Here is a 19,121-nt window from a genome sequence, read left to right on the forward strand (position 1 = left end):
ATCATTTAGTTAAACCCCTCATTTTACAGACATTGTTCAGTTCCTACAATGTTGCAGGCACTTTGCCTTAATTGTTTCATGAAATCCTCAGCCTAACTCGATAAGGTAGAGTTCCCACCTTACAGGAGAGGAAACTGAGGTCTAGAAGATTCAAGTCAGTTGGCTGAGATCTGGGAAGGTGATAAGAATACTCAGTGTGTGTCTTGGATCTGTCTGTCTACTTATCACCCATATTTATCTGTCATCCTGTGTCTATCTAGTCTCTATGTCCTGTCTCTCTCGCCTATTATTGCCCCTTTTAACTCTCTGTCTGTCTCTATCTACATCTCCCTATTACCGTCTACCTAAAACAGCAGAAGTCCGTGTGAATAGGCATGCAGGGTCAGGCTCACAGGTACTGTTAGAGTGACCTGTCTGAACTCTGTGTGACGACTGTCTCTCCTGGCCCGCAGTGTGTGACCTGGTGAGCTGCGACCCGCCCCCGGTGCCTCACTGTGAGGGTGGCCTCCAGCCAACGCTGGCCAATCCCGGCGAGTGCAGACCCAGCTTCACCTGCGGTAAGCCTCTGTGCATGTTTGGCTTCTCCTGCCCGGGAGGCTGTCCTCGTTCTTAGGGATCTGCTCCCAGACCATGTCATTTCCTGCTTTCTAGTTAGTGGAATCTGGGTTTGGCTCATCTAGAACAGAGGGGTTAAGGTCACAGCTGAGCAGAAAGAATCCTTCCAGCTGCATGCTGCTGAGGGCGTACCAGGTGTGGGCGCAGCTACAGGCACTTCCTTCCTGGGTCACGTTCAGAAACGGTTGGGGCTGAGGTGCGGAAGGCCCCAGGTCCGATCTTTATTTGACCCCACCCTTCCATGTGCACCGATGGGGAGAATGTTCCCTTGGCTTATCCTCATCACTGGATCTTACTCCCAAACAAATTCATAGGTTCCTTCCCACTGTGGGTGCATATGTTTAGTCACTAAGTACTATCATGTAAGCATAGGGTTGGGTTAAAGCAAGACGTGGCAAGAAACCGAATTCTGTGTTCAGCTCCTGAGAATACCCACTGTAGGTCAAGCAGAGCTCTTGTCCGCTGCTTTGGAATCTCACTGGGTTTCTTAGATGTGAGGTCTCAAGGGTGGAGGAGAACACACTGTATTTGAAGGAAGATGGGAATAGGCAAAGGACACAGGGGTGGGATTTGGCATTTATAAAAGGACATTGTGGATTTGATGAGATTGCTGCAGTCGTTCATTCCACATTGTTGGGCCTAAGACTGTAGGGTGTGTTTCTAGGTCCTAGGGCGGGGGTAGAATCACAGAAGCCAGCAGCGCGTAAGAGTGCTCTCCAGGTCCTGGTGCAGTCAGGCCCCGCTGGGTCTTAGAGGTTCTGCCTCTGATGCCTCTGATGGTCAGTCGTTGGGAGGGCCCTGGCCTTGCATGGCAACGGGATAGAGAGGGATCGAGCAGCCTTCACTTCTCCTCCGTTAGAATTATGAGCTTCACGTTTTTCCTTTTGATTAATGTTCTTATTTTTCTGCACACAAACTTCTTTTCGATAAGTGAGTAGTGCCCAGCCCCGAGCTGGGCTCACGTGCATTTCTGGTGCAGCATTCTGAGTCTAGAGTTCCCTGGGGCCCCACGGCATAGCCGAACGCTTGCGGTCCCGGTAGGGGGCAGGGCTCACCTCGTGCTGCCCCTCAGCCTGCAGGAAGGAGGAGTGCAAAAGGGAGCCCCCGCCCTCCTGCCCCCCACATCGGACGCCCACCCTTCGGGAGACCCAGTGCTGTGATGAGTATGAGTGCACTTGCAACTGTGTCAACTCCACGGTGAGCTGTCCCCTCGGGTACCTGGCCTCAGCCACCACCAACGACTGTGGCTGCACCACAACCACCTGCCTTCCTGACAAGGTAGGTGCTGCTCAGCTCTGGCTAGGACGATGGCGAAACACCTACTCCTCACGGAAGACCTGCACCTACCCAACCTTCCCTCCCGCCCGAGCCAAGCACTGCCAGGCCTGGTGGGCGGGCAGTCGGCAGTTCACCTCAGCCTAGGGGGGGAATTTAGTTAGCTCAGGAGGTATTTATAGTGAACCTACTACGCAAAGCACAATCTCTACTACTGAGCTACATCCCCAATACCCATAGTGAACCTACTGTGTACTAAGCATGGCTGGATGCTGAGGTTACAAACAATGAATAAGACATTGTCCCTACTTTTAAAGAGTCTATCTGTAGATTAGCTAAGGAAATAATGTGATTCCATGGATTATTTAGAGATCAGTTAATAGTTTATTCCTTAGTGAATGGCTCTCAATTCATTCATCCATCCATCCAGTATTTACTAAGCAACTTCTGATCTATGACAGAATTGGTGCTATGTTAGGTGCTTTGGAAGAAATGCAAGAGGCAGTACCTACTTATGGTCTTGGTAGTATACATGACAATAGTGTAGAAAGTGAATGTAATGAAATATCAATAGATTGTACTAAATGATATTAAATGCAAACAACAGTCTTATAGGGGAGAGGGCTACCAAGGCGAACCATCATGAGAGATTTAATTGGTGGGGTTAGGGGGATGGTGGGTGCAGGGCGGGGAAGTGTCAGAATGGGGCTTGAAATGAGCTGGAACTGCGGCAGGAAGACCTGAGCGTAGTGGCAGCTGCTGAGTTGAGGGGGAGTCCTGACGTGAGTGACACAGAGAAACCACAGTTGTCTTTCCCTGGAGCCTGTTAGGGCTAGAATGACCGCTATTTGCCTGGAATGCTCTAGGCCTCTCTTGTACCTCTGGGTACAATTCTAGCTCAGGGTTTCTAAGCATGTAGCTTCTGGAGAAGCCAGAGCAAGTCTAGGAGGCTGCGATTGCGGCTGCTGCTTGTGAGTCTGTTCTCTTTCTCCTCGTCCCGCCCACCTCTCCCGCTTTGCCCTTCTTCTGTTAATGTTTCTTATGTCTCTGTAGCTATAGCAATGCCACTCCCACTTTTTATACCTTGGGTTTGTTGGGGGAGCTGGGTCATTTGTCTTACAGAATGTCATGAATTCTGGATTTGGCTAACAGCTACCTCATGGGGTCACATAACATGTTCCTCCATGCCCTATATTTCCAGTAAACTAGAAGTTAGACCCAGGGGATTGATTACATTCAAGGGCAGTTTTGGGGGTGGAAAGAATACATGCTAGAGGTTGCTGTGTGCTTCCTGTTGCAGCAGACTGTGAGGCACGTAATGCCCAGTGTCCCATTTTTAAAGATGGGACTGAATCCTGGGTTCAGGTGGTGTCAGCATATTTCTGCATCATGAAGTTTACCCCATCAACATTTTACCCGAAGTTTCAATATTCATTGGTGTTTTTTGTGTAAGATTCAGTATGCCTTTAGGAGTCGCAAAATTGTGACTTTTCTCTACTTCTAAAATTCTTATGTGTTTATTAGCTAGAATTCTTTCATGAGAATTTTCCCCCAACTACTTTTAGTTACCCTGAAATAAAATTACTCCAGGAAAAGCAGGATAAAAGCCTGACTTTGTCCTGTACCAGTTGTCAGTGTCATGAGTGGGTGCCGCAGCAACCAGCAAGGATGACCAAAGAGTTGTTTGTTTGTTGTTTTCGGTATCATTACGAACTCACGATGCGTATGTATTTGATGTATTAATATTTTGATTGTAATCTTTATTCTCATTCGATACCCAAATTATCCTACCTGAGGTAAACAGGAACCCGTTCAGGTGGGCTCCTGAATCCTTGGCATGGCCTCGCCAATCTTTGGTGGCTTCCCTGCTTTCTGCAACAGCAAGGTGTGCCAGGCTCATCTCGGCGCTTCCCATCCTGGTCCTTGGGTCAGCCGTTGCACCAAAAAGTCCTTGTACCCGTTAGTGAAAGTGGTAATTGGACACTACTGTCTGGGTGCTGGGAACGTTTATTGCTTCTGGGTCGACATTGCCTCTAGACCTTTTTGGTGAAAAGAGATTAGAAACACATATTTTTAAAGAGGATAAAAGCTTATAATTTCATAGTGGTATTTCTGATTCAAATTTAATTATAGGGTTTTATTCTACTTCTTTGATTTGGTACTTGTATCACTTCTCCTCTAAATTGAAAATTCTGGTTTTCTAACATAATTGAAATAATTACTTATTTGGTTTATCTTATAACATACCTGCAATAGTTTCAAAAATAACAGTGCTAATATTATTGCTAATAATTTATGACTACTGAAGGTGATTTAAGATTTCTTTGCGGTTCTTCTTGTCCTAAAACAAAAACTCATTGGTGATATATAGTCAAAATATTAGGTTTTAATGTCATTTGAAATAATTATTTCCCCTGTGTGATTGTCACTGACTTGATAATCCAGTTAATCAGATATTTCAATTTTTTCTCCACTTTTAGGGGTTGCTTTTTATTTCCTTTTAAATTTAATACTACTATGATATAAAGCACTTAAATGATTTTAAAGCCCAAATTATAAATCAAGACATATTCCCAGGAGTCCCACTTCTATTCCTGTTTCCTTTACCTTGTTCCTTCCTCCCTCCATAATTTGTAACTTTTATTTTTATATTAGAAAATGTAATTAAATTTTACATATTTGTATTTCTTCCCACTTCTCACAAAAAGCAGCATATTATAAATGCTATTTTAAATTTTCCTTTTTTAGTTTAACAACACATGATGGAGATCATTGTATATCAGAACATAGAGAGCTGCCTCATTGCATTTTGTAGCTGCGTAGTTCTCCATTGCATGGATGCACCTTAGCTTTTCAACACATCCATTGCTGATGGACATCTGAGTTGCTTCAGTCTTTTAATTCCATAATGAATAGCTTTGTGCCTCTGTCATTTTGTGTTTTTGCCAGCGTGCTTTGGGATAGATTCCTAGAAGTGAGATTCTGGGTCACGTGGTAAATACACATGATTTTGCTAAGTTCTTCTCCATAGTGATGATGATGCTTATCTAGCAGTCTACTTAGTAAAAGAGTAAGAGGTCTCATTCAATAAGGCCATTATACAGAAGCTGAAAGACTGAGACGATATATGATAATGTTTAAAAATATTGCGACTGCTGTTCTTTGTACGAGGGTAGAGACTTATTTTGTGTAGCTTTGGAGGGCATGCTGGGATCCCCTGATCAAACAGCTTCCTTAGCTCCTCATTCCCATGGAACAGTGCCTGAGCACTGCATGTGGCTCGCATCCCAGGCGGTCCATGCTCCCATTTCAACCAACCTTCGTAATCTCATTTCCCACGTTCCTGGGGTTCTTCCAAACAGGACTCTTATCTTTCAAACATGTCCCATACTCTGCACCCTAGAGTCTTTGCTTGTATGTTCCTTGTCATTTGTGGGCCTCGCAGTCATAGCCCCTGCCCAATCTCCTTCACCTTCAGTCTGCTCCTACTCGGGCAGAGGGCTAGCTGTGGACGCGCTCCAAGTCCAAGGACATCACTGTGTCTGGAAATTTGGGTACAGCCACTGTGTGACGTGGGAAGGAGGTGAATGCAGTTAAAGCAGTGATGAAACCAGACCAAGGCAGTCGTGTGTTATATTGGAGTCTGTGGACCTCACGAAGGGCCACCCCAGGGTAGACTGGAGGTGGCTTTTCTAAGACCGGTGGGCAGCGAAGGGAAGAGGACACAGTCTGCTGCATAGGCATCCCTACGCGTGGCAGGGCACATTGGCTTTACCGGTGGCTGCGTTCTCAGCGTGCGTAGCAGCTTCTGCAGAGCAGGTGCTTGCTGACCGCCTGTATCAGTGAACCAAACGAGCGACTCATGGAAACCTGTGTCTGCAGGTGTGTGTCCACCGAGGCACCATCTACCCCGTGGGCCAGTTCTGGGAGGAGGGCTGCGACGTGTGCACCTGCACGGACATGGAGGACGCTGTGATGGGCCTGCGCGTGGCCCAGTGCTCCCAGAAGCCCTGCGAGGACAGCTGTCGGCCGGTGAGTGGGGTGGGGCCGTCACTGCGGGGGCCGTCAGGGCGGGGGAGCAGGGAGGCCACCCCAGGAAGGGGCAAGAAAGGCCCCTAGTCACCTCTGGCTCAAGGGGCAAGAAAGGCCCCTAGTCACCTCTGGCTCAAGAGGTGGGGAGGAAGGAGGGGGTTAGGGCTGGATAAAAAGACGAGAAAAGGACGGCCGTGCCATCCTGTCACCCTTCTGTGACTCACTCCTCTGCTAACAGTTGGGCTGTTGTGAGGTTGTAAGTCCAGAGGTGCCGGGTGGACTTGGTTTGGGCAGAGACGTGGAGAGGATTAAATGCCTAGAAAAGAGGACTTGATACTTTCCTCTTTCTTCCGCCTTCAGACACCACCTTAGCCTGTCTCTAGAACAGGCGTCTGAGGTCTGACTGGGAAGTGTCCAGTCGTGTAACCGTTCTCATTATGTCAACAATGGCTGGATACTTTCTGGAAAGACCTCGTATGTTCTGAACGTTCTGGGATTGTCCTGGTTTCAATGTACTATAGTGTTTCCACATAGATTGTTGATTTTCAGGCCACGTTTATAATTTGAGGTGCGGAAAACACAATCACTGTTCCCCAAATTCGGTTTGTGGTGGCCTTGCCCCTAAGGATCCTATGTGTTCTGGGGCAGCCTATTTTTACAAACTTAAGACTGATCAGACCCTAGAAAAAGGGAGCAATGGTCTGCAGGGAGACCTGGGGGGCAAATCCTGCTTGCTGGTTTAATGCTATTATTATTAGTCCATCATTATCAGTAGATAATTATGCGAAAAGAAGAGCTCCCAGGGCAGGCAAGTGCAGCATCTTGTGGTTGCTCTTGTGAACGTTAACAGCAGCGAAGACAACGTTCCTGATGATATTTTGGAGGCGAATGGTTTGATGACAGAGAGGGCATGAGAGCAAATCTGAAAACGAGAGAGTCCCTTTCATTCTTCCGCTGTTCTGCCTGCATCGGTGGCACCGAGGATGAACTGAATTGCCAGGGACCTTTGGGAGAGGTTGATGCCGTGGCATCCAGGTGGTCCTTTGGGGAACACCGAGCTTTGGAAACCCCTTGGTCTCCATCTTCTCCCACAAGCCATGAAAATAACATGATATCAAACAAAGAGAGTGCTATTTAGAGGTAATTTTTAGAAAATTGGCACCCAAAATATTTCGTGTTTCAGTGGGGAATTTTGATTGTAAAGACTAGATCCACTCAAGCTAGCTGAAATAAAAAGGGAGTTTATAGAAAAGATACAGGGAATTTCCAGACACGATGTGCAGCTTTGGTCCGTTCCATTCTGTTCAGCCGTGTGACACTCCCGGGGGCATGAAGAGGGAGTGCTGTTCCTCCCGCTTATGCTGCCGCAGGGAATGGAGTGGGTTGGAGCTCTACAGCTCAGAACGCCCTGACTCCGAGCTGGGGCTTGTTCTGTCAGGCTAGGACAACTGGCAGCTCCAGTGTGCAAGGGCCAGGTAGATCCAGGGACAAGGGCTTCAAAATGTGCTCCTCGGGTCACAGCAGGGGACAAGGGACAGAGTTCATGTCTCCCACCTCCGTTTAGTGATGGCAATTGTGCTTAAAGGGTCATGCTGCTAAATTACAGAGGGATTTTTTTTTTTTAAGACAGAGTATCACTCTGTTGTCCAGGCTAGAGTGAGTGCCGTGGCGTCAGCCTAGCTCACAGCAACCTCAAACTCCTGGGCTCAAGCAATCCTTCTGCTTCAGCCTCCCCAGTAGCTGGGACTACAGGCATGCACCACCATGCCCGGCTAATTTTTTTTTTTTTACATATATTTTTAGCTGGCCAATTAATTTCTTTCTATTTTTAGTAGAGACAGGGTCTTGCTCTTGCTCAGGCTGGTTTCGAACTCCTGACCTTGAGCGATCCGCCCACCTCGGCCTCCCAGAGTGCTAGGATTATAGGCGTGAGTCACCGCAGCCAGCCAGGAATTTTTTTTCAGTGGCAAGTGTCTTCAGGTTGGGTGGATGTTAGACCTTCTCAGTTCCATTCTTAAACCCCACCGTCACTGTTTTGCTATTCTTTGTACATGGCTTCCGACTTTTCAGAGGTGGGGTTCAGCCTGAGTTTCATGCTCTGGCCAGGTGGGGGCCTTGCAGAGGCAAGATGAGCCGTCAGACTCCGAGGATGCTGCCTCCCTGGCTTTCTGGGGAAGGTTTTTCTCTGTTGCTCTCTCATCTCACTTTTCCTTTGCAAAGATACTGTACCCCATGAACTACTAGGCACATGCCAGTGACTACCTGGGGAAGCCCAGCTCTGCACGCTGTGTGAGGTACTGGGATCAGCATTTGCATCTCGTGCAGGTGGCTAGCGCTGTCACGGTGGAGTCCCAGGTGTCCTGATTGTTCTCTCCCGTCAACGAGTGCCTAGATCTGGTCATGATAAAGGTCAGGTTATTTGGCTGCTGCTAAGTGAACTCTGGACTGTCTTCAATATTCTCATGACTGGATCTTGGTGTCGAGGCAGAACCTTTCAGGGGCAGGGCTGTGACTGTGCAGCTGGTGTGAGACTCAGTGGTCACTGGTCAGGAGGCTTCCTAATCTCTTCTTGGCATGGTCCCGAGGCTGGTTGGTGAGAAAGGTGAAAATGTCCAGTCCAGCTGTCTCTCTGAAAACGCCAGGGCTCAGAGCACCCGGGGAGGGGGTAAGCACACTGTGTGCTTGCCAGTGGCCCGCCTCACTCTGTGCTTTCTCATCACCCAGGGCTTCACCTACGTCCTGCACGAAGGCGAGTGCTGTGGAAGGTGCCTGCCGTCTGCCTGCGAGGTGGTGACGGGCTCGCCCCGGGGCGACTTCCAGTCTTTCTGGAAGAGTGTAGGTCTGGGCCCCAGGGGGAGGGAAGGAAGCAGTGACTTACCATTCTGGGGTTCCATTCCCAGAATGGCCAGCGGAGACCTTGGCTTCATCTCATTGCCTGCCCTCTGCTTTCCCCACAGGGAGTTTGACCCAGCTGTTAGGGTTATCCAGGTGTCAACTGGGATGACCTCGTCCCTTAGAACTAGTTAGGGCTGCCTCAGACTTCCCATTTTGTGGATTTGGGGAGAAGCCCAAGGCGCGCCCTAAGAGTTCTCTGACCTCCCAGGGGGATTCGTGCCCTCCTGCGCACCTGGGAATCTGGGTGGCTGCTTTGGGGATAGCCCTGCGTGTGCTGTGGCCCGCCCCCACTCCAGAGCGCCGGAGCTGCCAGTGCTGTTCTGGACCACATAGACCCAGGCAGGGGCCTCAGATCCTTCCACTGATTTCCATCAAAACCTCTCTGATGGTTGTGGGGGGTGGAGAGATTTACAGCCCAGAGAAGCAAACAGCATTCCTCTTACCACTGTCCCTCAGCTAATTCTGCAGGTCCAGCTGCAGCATCTTGCCAGGCTGCCAGCCCCCGTGTCCCCACTCCTGTCCTCTCCTGCCCCAGCGCACCACGTTCCTCGCTCTAACGCAGAGCAGCTGAGCTGTCTCTGCCGTGGCCCTCAGGCGCGCTTTGGCTCTGATGCTTATCGAGCCATTTTCCTAAGCACAGAGGCGGCCTCCTGGGGAATTTGGTCCAGATGCTAGGGTAACCACGGTTCCTTACTCTGACGGAAGGACGAAGTGGGCAGAGCCGAGCCTGGCAGCCTTGGGAGCAGGTGCCAGAGGATGTGAGGTGCCCCTAAGGGCCTTCCGTCTGTCTCCTCTAAGTAGAACCAAACGCACTCTGTGTAGAGAGAGGCGAAGGGTCGCCGGCCCTGGCCCTGAACGTGCCCATCTCCCACCCGGCCCACTGCCCTTCCCCTCCGCGGTGATAGTGGAGTGACTCCCTGGGCTTCTCCACGTGGCTCTCCACATCCCCCTTGGAGTCCAAGTGGCTTGTGGGGGTCCCTTCCCCATGTCACCCTCACCATTTCGTGCCCCTGCTCCCGTCCATCTCGGACTGAGGCAGGTTTTGTCCCTCTTCCCCAGGGCCAGGGCCCGCGCAGGTCAGAGGCCACCCCATCTGGGTGGGGCTGAAAGCTGGTCCCTTGGGGGCTCAGTGTCCCCGCCCCTCTCCCCATCTCGTATCTCTCTTCATGGCGCTCTTAGCCCTGCCCTCGTCAGGGTTTGCAGAGCATAGGTGAGCTGGGCTCCTCACCTCCAGCCCAAGTCTTCATCCTGCCCAGAGACTTGGGTGCCAGCCGTGGTGTTGCTGCTGGAGACACGCCGGGGCCAGCAGCCCGGTGGCAGGGGGTCCTCTTGCTGGGTCCCGTGGCCCGGGCTCTGCCAGCAACTCGCCAGAGGAGGAGGGCCCAGAGGTTGGCGTCAGGCCTGCAGTGGGAAGGTTGGGTTGTCATGAGCCAGAACTGGGAGGTAGAGAGAATGGCTGTGTCTGGCACTTTCTGCTCCTCGTCTGGAAGGAGAAGACAGTGAGCAGGTGCTGAGAGATGTGGTCGGGGCCTGCGATGGTGGCAGAAAGCACCTGGTCGTGCACCTGGTGCTGGCCACACAGTCGGTGCGCCTGTGCATCTTCTGGGCGGGTCCTGACCTGTGGCCCTGGGCCCTCTCAGTGCCCTTCGCCTGTGGAGCCAACCCCGGAGCCCCACCCCCCACGCATAGCCCAGATGCTTCAGGGACAGATGATGGGGCTGTAGTGGTCCAAGGCCTGCCTTCCCAGTCTCCTGCCATCTCCCCATGGCTGGGCAGTGGCGCCAGGCTGGGAGTGGGTTGAGTTTCCCCTTTGCACCCCTCCCCGCAAAGTGTCCCCGCCCCAAAGGCCCACACTGCTGCTTCCCGGCCAGAGCAGCTGGAGTGTCTGGGCTCAGTTCACACCAGTGCCGAGGATGGAAGGTGTGTCCCCCGTGGCTTCCATAAGTTGCTTACTCGGCTGGCTGAAGACAGTGGCTGTAGGGGAACACGTGACTCTGAGCTGGGAGCCCGGGCAGGGCAACTTTGACCCAAACTCTCTGCGTGCGCCTTGTCACTCCCGCTGTGAGCCCTGCCCAGTGGTGGGACTTAGACATTAAGCCGGGGCTCACCCCCAGGGCCCAGACCAACTCCCCGAGGGAACAGCACCCTCCCCTGGGGACCCGGGCCCAGCCTGGCCCAGCACACGGGACTGACGCGGGTGCTCTGCAGGTCGGCTCCCAGTGGGCGTCCCCCGAGAACCCCTGCCTCATCCACGAGTGCGTCCGAGTGAAGGAGGAGGTCTTCGTGCAGAGCAGGAACGTCTCCTGCCCCCAGCTGGACGTCCCCGTCTGCCCCCTGGGCTTCCAGCTGAGCTGTGGGACCTCAGGCTGCTGCCCCCACTGCCGCTGCGGTAAGGCCCCGCCTTCAGGCCTTCTCTCACTTCTGGCTCCTGATTCTTTGTCTTTTTAGCAACTCAGGGCAATGGGCAGATCAAAGCTTCCTGCCTGTCCTAGTGCTTGTGTGAGAAAGCAGATAAAATGGGAAACATAACACTTCCTGAAGGCCCCTATGTGCCCTGCACCGTGCTCCGTGACGGCTTTTCCCGTCGTCTCCCGGGTCCTCATGGCAAAGAGAGGTGGCACTCACATGTGTCAGTGAGTGGCAGACTGGGGTTGACCCAGGCTTCTCTGATTCCGGAGAGAGACCACCTTTCCAATTATGGGCTGTAATTCTCACCCAGGGGGCAGCATCCCAACTTGCCACCCCGACCTGCTGACAATCAAAGGCCAACAAGAAAAACAATTCTCTCCACCACCCTGCTCTGAATTCTTTGCATGACTTTCTCTCTGGACTCAAAGTTTCAAGAACTGAGTTTCATTCTTTCACAAACCCAAATGTCCTCGCACTCATTCTGTAAATGTAAATCCATTAAGTAGGCACTGTCCCCCTGAGAACCAACAGGGCTCTTCTTGCTGGGCGGGAAGAGTCAGGTCTAGGGGAAGGGAGACCGAACCGAAGCGCCGTGGGCTCTGGCAGTACGACCCTTGGTGCCCTGGGGGTGGGCTGGAGTGGGGAGGACCAGCAGACAGGGGAGGGAGGCCCGGACGGGTGGAGAAGGCCCCAAGGGAGCAGTGCGCACCTGTCTTGCCAAGGTGTGTCCTGGCCCTCTCACCATGCTCTCCTCTCTCCCCAGAGCCCGTGCAGGCCTGCATGCTCAATGGCACCGTCATCGGGGTGAGCTGCTGCCCTCTTCTCTGGAGCAGGTGGTGGGAAAGGGAAGGGGGCATTGTGGAAAGGGTAGCAGCCACGCCCTTCTAAAGCGGAAATGAAAGGAACGAGGGAAACCTACCCCCAGCTGCACTTCCCACTGCCTGCAGCCCGGCTCTCTAGGGCCCAGCCCCAGGCACGTGGGCATTTCTTCTGCACACAGACTGCTTCTGCACTCTGAAGTTGCAGCGTACGTTGTGCACTTCCAGTCTGTCCCCTCTCCCACTGCCCCAGCTGCCTCTTTGGCATGAAAGCTCCTTCTCTCACCGTCTCCACGCTGGAGCCCCCTGGAGCACAGGGAGGTAGTGGAGCACCTGGGACAGGAGGAGCATCACATGGCTTGTGGGAGCGGTGGGTGGGCAGGCGATGGCTTATGGGGACCAGGTGAGTGGGAGGGTTGGGGGTCTGAGGGCCACGGAGGCCTGACCCTGCACCTCTGGTTGCAGCCCGGAAAGAGCGTGATGGTCGACGTGTGCACAACCTGCCACTGCGCCGTGCAGGGGGGGCCCGCCCCTGGATTCAAGCTGGAGTGCAGGAGGAGCACCTGCGAGGCCTGCCCCGTGGTAAGGGGGTGGGGACTGAGGGGCGGACTGCACACGTGCGGGGCCCAAGCAGTGGGACCTCACTGCACACTTTGAACAAATCTTTCACTATTTTCTGATTATGGACGATATTTGACAGCTATAAAGAGGACACTAAAAGTCACTCACCCAAACTGCGTATCTCAGAAATAATTATAATTTTAGTTTTGTAAACTTTAAACATTTTCTTCTTGTGTTTTTAAAATAAACACAATTTGCAAGCCTTATGTTATTATTTTTACAGTTCTGTATCCTTTTTACACAACGTTGTAAGAAACATCACTATTATTCTTTGAAAACATTAATATTTATCAACAGATATTTATCAGACAGTGACTATGTGCAAGGCTGTACATGCTCTTCTTTGAGTGGATGGGCCTCAACATGAACAACCAAATTTTATTATTGGACATTTAGGTAGTTTAAAATATTTCGCTCTGTTTTACCAGATCATGCTGTGTTTATTCTGAATACTTCCTTATGGTGGATTCTGAGAAGTGGAATCATTATTTCTAGCTCGATAGGAGAAAACTGGCATTTCACGGTTTCAGCTGTGACTTTTCCTGCCCCTTCCTGGATTCTTTGAGTCCCCGTAGCAGGGCAGGACCTGAAGCTCAGCAGGAGGCCTTGGCTCCTCACTCACGCTCCCTTCTGTGTTTGGGCGCTCTGTTCTAGAAAACGCCAGTGCTCGGATGGGTTTCTTGTGAGCTAGATGCACAAACTCCCCCTGGGCTCTGTAGGCCGTAGGCAGGGCTGCGGCGAGGCCGGGAGGAGGCACTGACAGGCAGGGCAGCGGTGGCCGGAGCGGAGGAGCAGGTGGGAGCCGGGAGGTCGCGCGGATGCGTCCTACGCCCTTGAGGGCCAGCGGCAAGCGTTCTGGCCGTGTTCTCCGTGGCACTCAGCACAGTCTTAACAACATACGTGTGCAGGGATGGGCTACAGGAGACACAGCCATTTCTGATAGAATGGCTCAGAGTGAACAGTCCTGCCTCGATTAAAAAGAAGCCAGGTACATGTTTTTGCTTTGCTTTTTTTTTCTTTTGTAAAATCGCAGGTGATACTTTAGGATTTTGGGCTCCTATGTGTGTGTGTGTGTGTGTGTGACAACCTGTCTAGAATACATCTGGGCCCCGATGTGGAGTGAAATCACTCTGCCTGGAATCCCGTGGCATCCCTTTTGCCGCCAACACCCATTGCAGTGCGGCCAAGGCAGCAGGGGCAGCAGGAGGCCACCCCATGCTGCCATAGGAGAGGGGGCCCGGCCCGGCTCTAGGAGAGCCTGCTGACTCCCCAGCGCGTCCTCTGCTGCTCCCAGGGAGCCACAGTGACTCCGCTGTGTCTGGACAAATCCAGCTTTAGAACCCAGGCTTAGATGTACGTTTCTAAATATTTAAAAATCCATGGCCACTTTTGGTCTGTGTATTCTCCCTCTTTTCCTCCAAAATTCCAGTATCTCTCAGGGCAGTGTAGCCCTTAGCTTAGCCCACCCTGTGTGCACCCCTCTGCCTTGGTCAGGCCTGCCTCAGTTGGCCCATGCTAGCTCAGCACCCTTCACTGGTCAGAAGGGGCTGGGGAGGCTGAGGCAGCAGGCGAGCTCAGTCTAGGCAGGCCTGCTTGAGCTGCCCACCGAGATGTGAGTCCTCCTTCGCCTCCTGGGGTGGGGGTGGCTCACGCCTAAGGGAGACCAGCAGATGTTGGTTCTGCCCGTGAGTGGCAGACATGCGGCTGGGCAGCTGAGCACTCCAGGGACGCGTGAGGAAGAGAGGTGACCCTGCTGTGGACCACGGAGTCGTTGTCCCCTGGAATACCGGGCTGGGCGTTGCATGGAGGACTCTCCAGGAAGGGGAGTGGTGAGCGGCAGCTGGCAGTCGGCAGTGGTGTTAGGAGGGAAAGCAGGGGAGGGAGACAGAGGGCAGGGCAGGGCAGGGGCTGTGGGGGCTCCCACCGCAGAGCTTCAGGGACGACTGTGCAGGGAACGCTGGACGGCAGGCTGCTCGGGCTGAGCGAGCGAGCGCCGAGGCTGGGGGATCCGGGCTCAGGAAGGGGCTGTTCCTCAGAAGGGTGTTTCCTGCAGTGAACCCAAGTTCTGGTGGAAGCCGGCGCACCCCCCCCTGCACACAGCATGTGGACACACGGCCTCTGTCACGGCCTCCAGAAGGCCGCAGTGCCCAAACTGGTCCTCGTGTCGTGTGCAGCTGCACTGGCCTTGCAGGGCAGCAGACGTGCTGCAGGGGGCCGCTTCCTCTCTTCACTTCTGGGCCCTCCGCCTCCCTTCCCTGCCCAGCCCCTGCCACACCCTGGGAACCTCCGCCCCCTCCTGACTCTCCACCCTTTCCCTTTTCTTCCCGACCCTTCTCCCATGACTGCCCTCCAGTTAGTCCGGCTTAGCCTTGCCCTCTGCCTTGCCCGTGTGTGGATTTGTTCCCTCTGCAGCCCCCTCCTCCGTCTGTCCATTTTCCTGTCCTCGGCCTGCCAAGGGGGGGCACTTCCCATCTCTTCTGACACTCTGCTACCATCCAGCCTCCAGGGAAACCCTGCGGGCGTGAGCCCCATTTGTTTGTCCTCTCGTTCGCTCCCGGTGTTCACCCCATCTCTTCTCCTTGTCTTCCATTAACCTCGGTCACGCACCTCCCCAGAATTGTGCATTTTTAAAAACATAGTTTAAAGCTCCCAACTGCCACGCTGCCTTACGGTCCTCAAAGTCCAGGAGCATCCTTTCAAGGTGGGGCTTCTGTCCGGGCGCAGGCCCCCTGTTTCTGTGCCGCGTTCTGTCCCCACTGGCTCTCGGCCCTGCTCCCTGAGACACACAAAGTGCATAGCTTGAATGGTGAGTAGCAACTTGTTCAAGTTTCCTTCTGAGCAAGCTAACTGGCTTCTAACCTTGATCTCGGGACAGGTCTTCTGTCTCATGGCTCCCAGTTGACCTGTTAGAGATTCATATTAGAAAACCCAAGGACCCCAATGAGTGAATCTCTAAATAGTGACTGCTAACTGTGGCAAAATGAGAGAAAGAATGACAACAGCGCTGGTTTCTCACATTACTAAATTAATTCTTTAAAAAATTTTATGATTCTCTCTTTTTTAGGGAGGGAGGTGGGAAGAGTTAAAAGAGCTTTAATTTTTATGCAATGATGTGACAGCAGATGGTAGCTTTTAGTTTTTATTTTGTTAAAATTGTTTATAATACTCTTACTTTGCAAAATAAAACGTTTGCAATCCTATATTATCTCCCAGATTTGGGGGCATTTTTGCAAATTATTGAAATCCTGCTGTCTGGAAGCTGCTGCTTTTTGCAGTGCAGATGTACGGGAAGGACCCAAGCTGCCACCTGACTCACCTCCCTAGGGAATGTAGGTGGGCCTACCACGTGCCGGTGTTGGGGTGCAGTGGAGACCAGGGGAAGCTTTCTGCAGCATTGTAGGACAGTTCCAACTTCTTCCTCTCCAGTCCTTGGTATTGTCAGGCTTTTTAATTTTAGCCATTGTGAAGTGATATCTTCTAGTATTTTCCATTTGTACTTCTCTGTTGGCTAGTGATGTAGAACACCTTATATACTTATTGGCCGTATCTTCTTTTGTCAAGTGTTTGTTCAAGATTTTTGCCATTTTTAAATCAGGTTGTTTGCCCTTTTATTATTGAGTTACATGCGTTTTTTCCCCGTACTGTAGATGCTAGTGCTTTAGAAGATATCTATTGCAGTATTTTCTCTCAGTCAATGGCTTGGCTTTATTTTTCTTAATTGTGTATTTTGAAGATCAGAAGTTTAAAGTTTGGTAAAGTCTGGTTTATCAATGTTTACTTATATGGTTGGTGCTTTTTGTATCTCGTTAAAGAAATCTTTGTCTATTTCAAGGTCATGAAGATATTCTTCTGTGTGCTCTTTTGGAAGATTTATAGTTTAGTTTTATGATTATGTCTATGATCCAGCAGGAATTAAGTTTTATATATGGTATAAAATAGGGGTTGAGGATCTTTTTGTTCTCCTACGTGGATACCCAGTGGTCCCAGCACCATTTGTTGAAAGAATGTCCTTTCCCTCATTGAGTTATGGTGGTGCTTTTGCAAAAGACAAATGGCCTGTATATGTGTGGATCTATTGCTAGACTCTTTCTTCCTGAGCCTTTGATTAATTCGTCCATCCTTCTGGTCACACCACTGACTTGATTACCGTAGCTTTGTGGTTAAGTCTTGAAATTAGTACAAATCCTTCGACTTTGTTCGTTGTTAAGATGATTTTGACTATTTTATACTCTTATAATTTCCATATAAATTTAGAGTCAACTTGTTAATTTTTATAAAAAAATGTTTAAAGTGCACTGGATTGTATGGAATCCATAAGTTAATCTGGAGAGGATGGGCATCTTGACAATATCGAGTTTTTCAATCCATGAACATAGTGTGTCTCTCCATTTATTTAGGTCTTTGTCTCAGTCTGTTTGTGCTGCTATAACAAAATACCTGAGAGTGGGTAATTTATAAGGAGCAGAAATCTATTTTTTCACAGTTCTGGAGCCTGGGAAGCCCAAGGTTAAATGCCAGCAGATTTGGTGTCTGGTGAAGGCCTGTCCCTCATGGACGGCACTTACTCATGGCATCCTCTCAGGGCAGAAGGTGGAAGGACCTTCCCTTCAAATTCTTTTAAAAGGGTACAGTTTATTCATGACTTAATCATTTCCCAAAAGGCCTCACTTCTTAAATCATCACCTTAAGGTTTAAATTTCAACATACAAATTTTGGAGGGACACATACATTCAAACCATAGCAATCTTCTCTAATTTTTCTCTGCAATGATTTGTGGTTTTTAATGTATATGTTTTACACATATTTTATTAAACTTATTCCCTAGTATTTTAGGTTTTTGGATAATATTGTAAATGGAAATTCTAAAAAATTTGATGTTCTAATTATTTGTTGCTTTTATATAATTAATTTTTATATGTTCTTATATTCTGCAGTTTTGCTAACTTCACTTATTAGTTGTAGTAGTGTTTTTTGTTTTTTTTTTTTTTTTTGAGGGGGCAGATTTCTAAGGATAGTCTACATAAGCAATTATGACACCTTCAAATACATAGAGTTTTTACTTCTTCCTTTGCAATATTTATACCTTTGGTTTATTTTTCTGGCTTACCATGCCGGCTATCCCTCCAGCAGAAGAAGTAATAGAAGTGATAAGAATATTGTGTTTCTGACCTTAGAGGGAATCAGTTCATTAAGTGTAATATAGTCGTATGTTCTTTATCAGATTGAAGAGGTTCCCTTCTATTCTTTTTGCGCTAAGAGTTTTTATCATGAGTAGTTTTTGAATTTTGTCAGGTGGTTTTACTGTATGTATTAAGGTGACCATATGGTTTTCCCCTTAATTCTGTTGATATGACGAATTGCACTGAGTGGTTTCAAAGGGTGAGCCAGCCTTTCATTCTTTTGATAACTCTTATTTGGTCATGATATGTTAACCTGTTTTATATCTACTGCTAGATCCATTTGCTAGTATTTTGTTAAAGATTTTTATGTCTATGATCAAGAGTGATAAGTATCGGCCGGGCGCCTGTAATCCTAGCACTCTGGGAGGCTGAGGTGGGAGGCTCACTCAAGGTGAGGAGTTCAAAACCAGCCTGAGTAAGAGCAAGACCCCATCTCTACTTAAAATAGAAAGAAACTAATTGGCCAACTAAAAATATATAGAAAAAATTAACTGGGCATGGTGGTGCATGCCTGTAGTCCCAGCTACTCAGGAGGCTGAGGCAGAGGGATTGCTTGAGCCTAGGAATTTGAGGTTGCTGTGAGCTAGGCTGACACCATGGCACTTTAGCCTGGGCGACAGAATGAGACTCTGCGCTCCCCACCCCCTGCCTTCCCCCCACCCCCCAAAGAGTGATAGATATCTAAATTTTCTTCACTTATAATGCTTTTTTAAGGTTTTAATATCAGGGTTATGTTGGATCCAATAAAACTTGATGGGCAGTGTTTTCTTCTCCATTTTCTAAGAGAGTTTGTGTAAAATTCATATTATTTCTTCTTAAAATTTTTGGTAGACTTCACCAATGAAGCTTTACAGACCTGAAGCTTTTTATGTGGGAAAGTTTTATAAACAAAATATAACTTTTTAAATAAGAAAGGGCTTCCTGGGCTTTCCGTTCTTCTTGAGTTAGTTTTGGAAAGTTGATTTTTCATGAAATTTTTCCATGTCATCTAGGTTGTCAAATTTATTTACATAAAATTGTTTTTAACATTTATTTATTATACTTTTAATATTTGCAGGATCTGTAGCTGTGTACCCTCTATCATTTCTGATATTCATAATTTGTGTTTTTTTAATTTTCTTGATTAGTCTAGCTAGAGATGTACCATGTTTATTAATTTTTCAAAGATCCAATGTTTACCTTTGCTATTTTCCTTTTCTATTTTATTGATTTCTGCTCTTATTTATTTATTTTTTTGTTGTTATTTCCTATCTTCTAATGATTTTGAGTTTACTTT

The 19,121-nt window shown here is 49.5% G+C and overlaps 1 protein-coding gene across 1 annotated transcript in view; it reads left to right on the top strand.

The window, feature by feature from the left end:
- VWF (von Willebrand factor) overlaps window positions 1-19,121 on the top strand; it is a 147,147-nt gene that overhangs the window by 117,777 nt on the left and 10,249 nt on the right. The window contains exons 41-47 of the mRNA XM_012760580.2: window positions 453-557; window positions 1,688-1,893; window positions 5,773-5,922; window positions 8,647-8,757; window positions 11,026-11,206; window positions 11,990-12,030; window positions 12,510-12,626. Coding sequence (XP_012616034.2) covers window positions 453-557; window positions 1,688-1,893; window positions 5,773-5,922; window positions 8,647-8,757; window positions 11,026-11,206; window positions 11,990-12,030; window positions 12,510-12,626 — 911 coding nt within the window. The remainder of the gene's footprint in view (window positions 1-452; window positions 558-1,687; window positions 1,894-5,772; window positions 5,923-8,646; window positions 8,758-11,025; window positions 11,207-11,989; window positions 12,031-12,509; window positions 12,627-19,121) is intronic.

The sequence above is a fragment of the Microcebus murinus genome, chromosome 10, assembly GCF_040939455.1.
Source record: "Microcebus murinus isolate Inina chromosome 10, M.murinus_Inina_mat1.0, whole genome shotgun sequence".
Classification (NCBI taxonomy): domain Eukaryota; kingdom Metazoa; phylum Chordata; class Mammalia; order Primates; family Cheirogaleidae; genus Microcebus; species Microcebus murinus.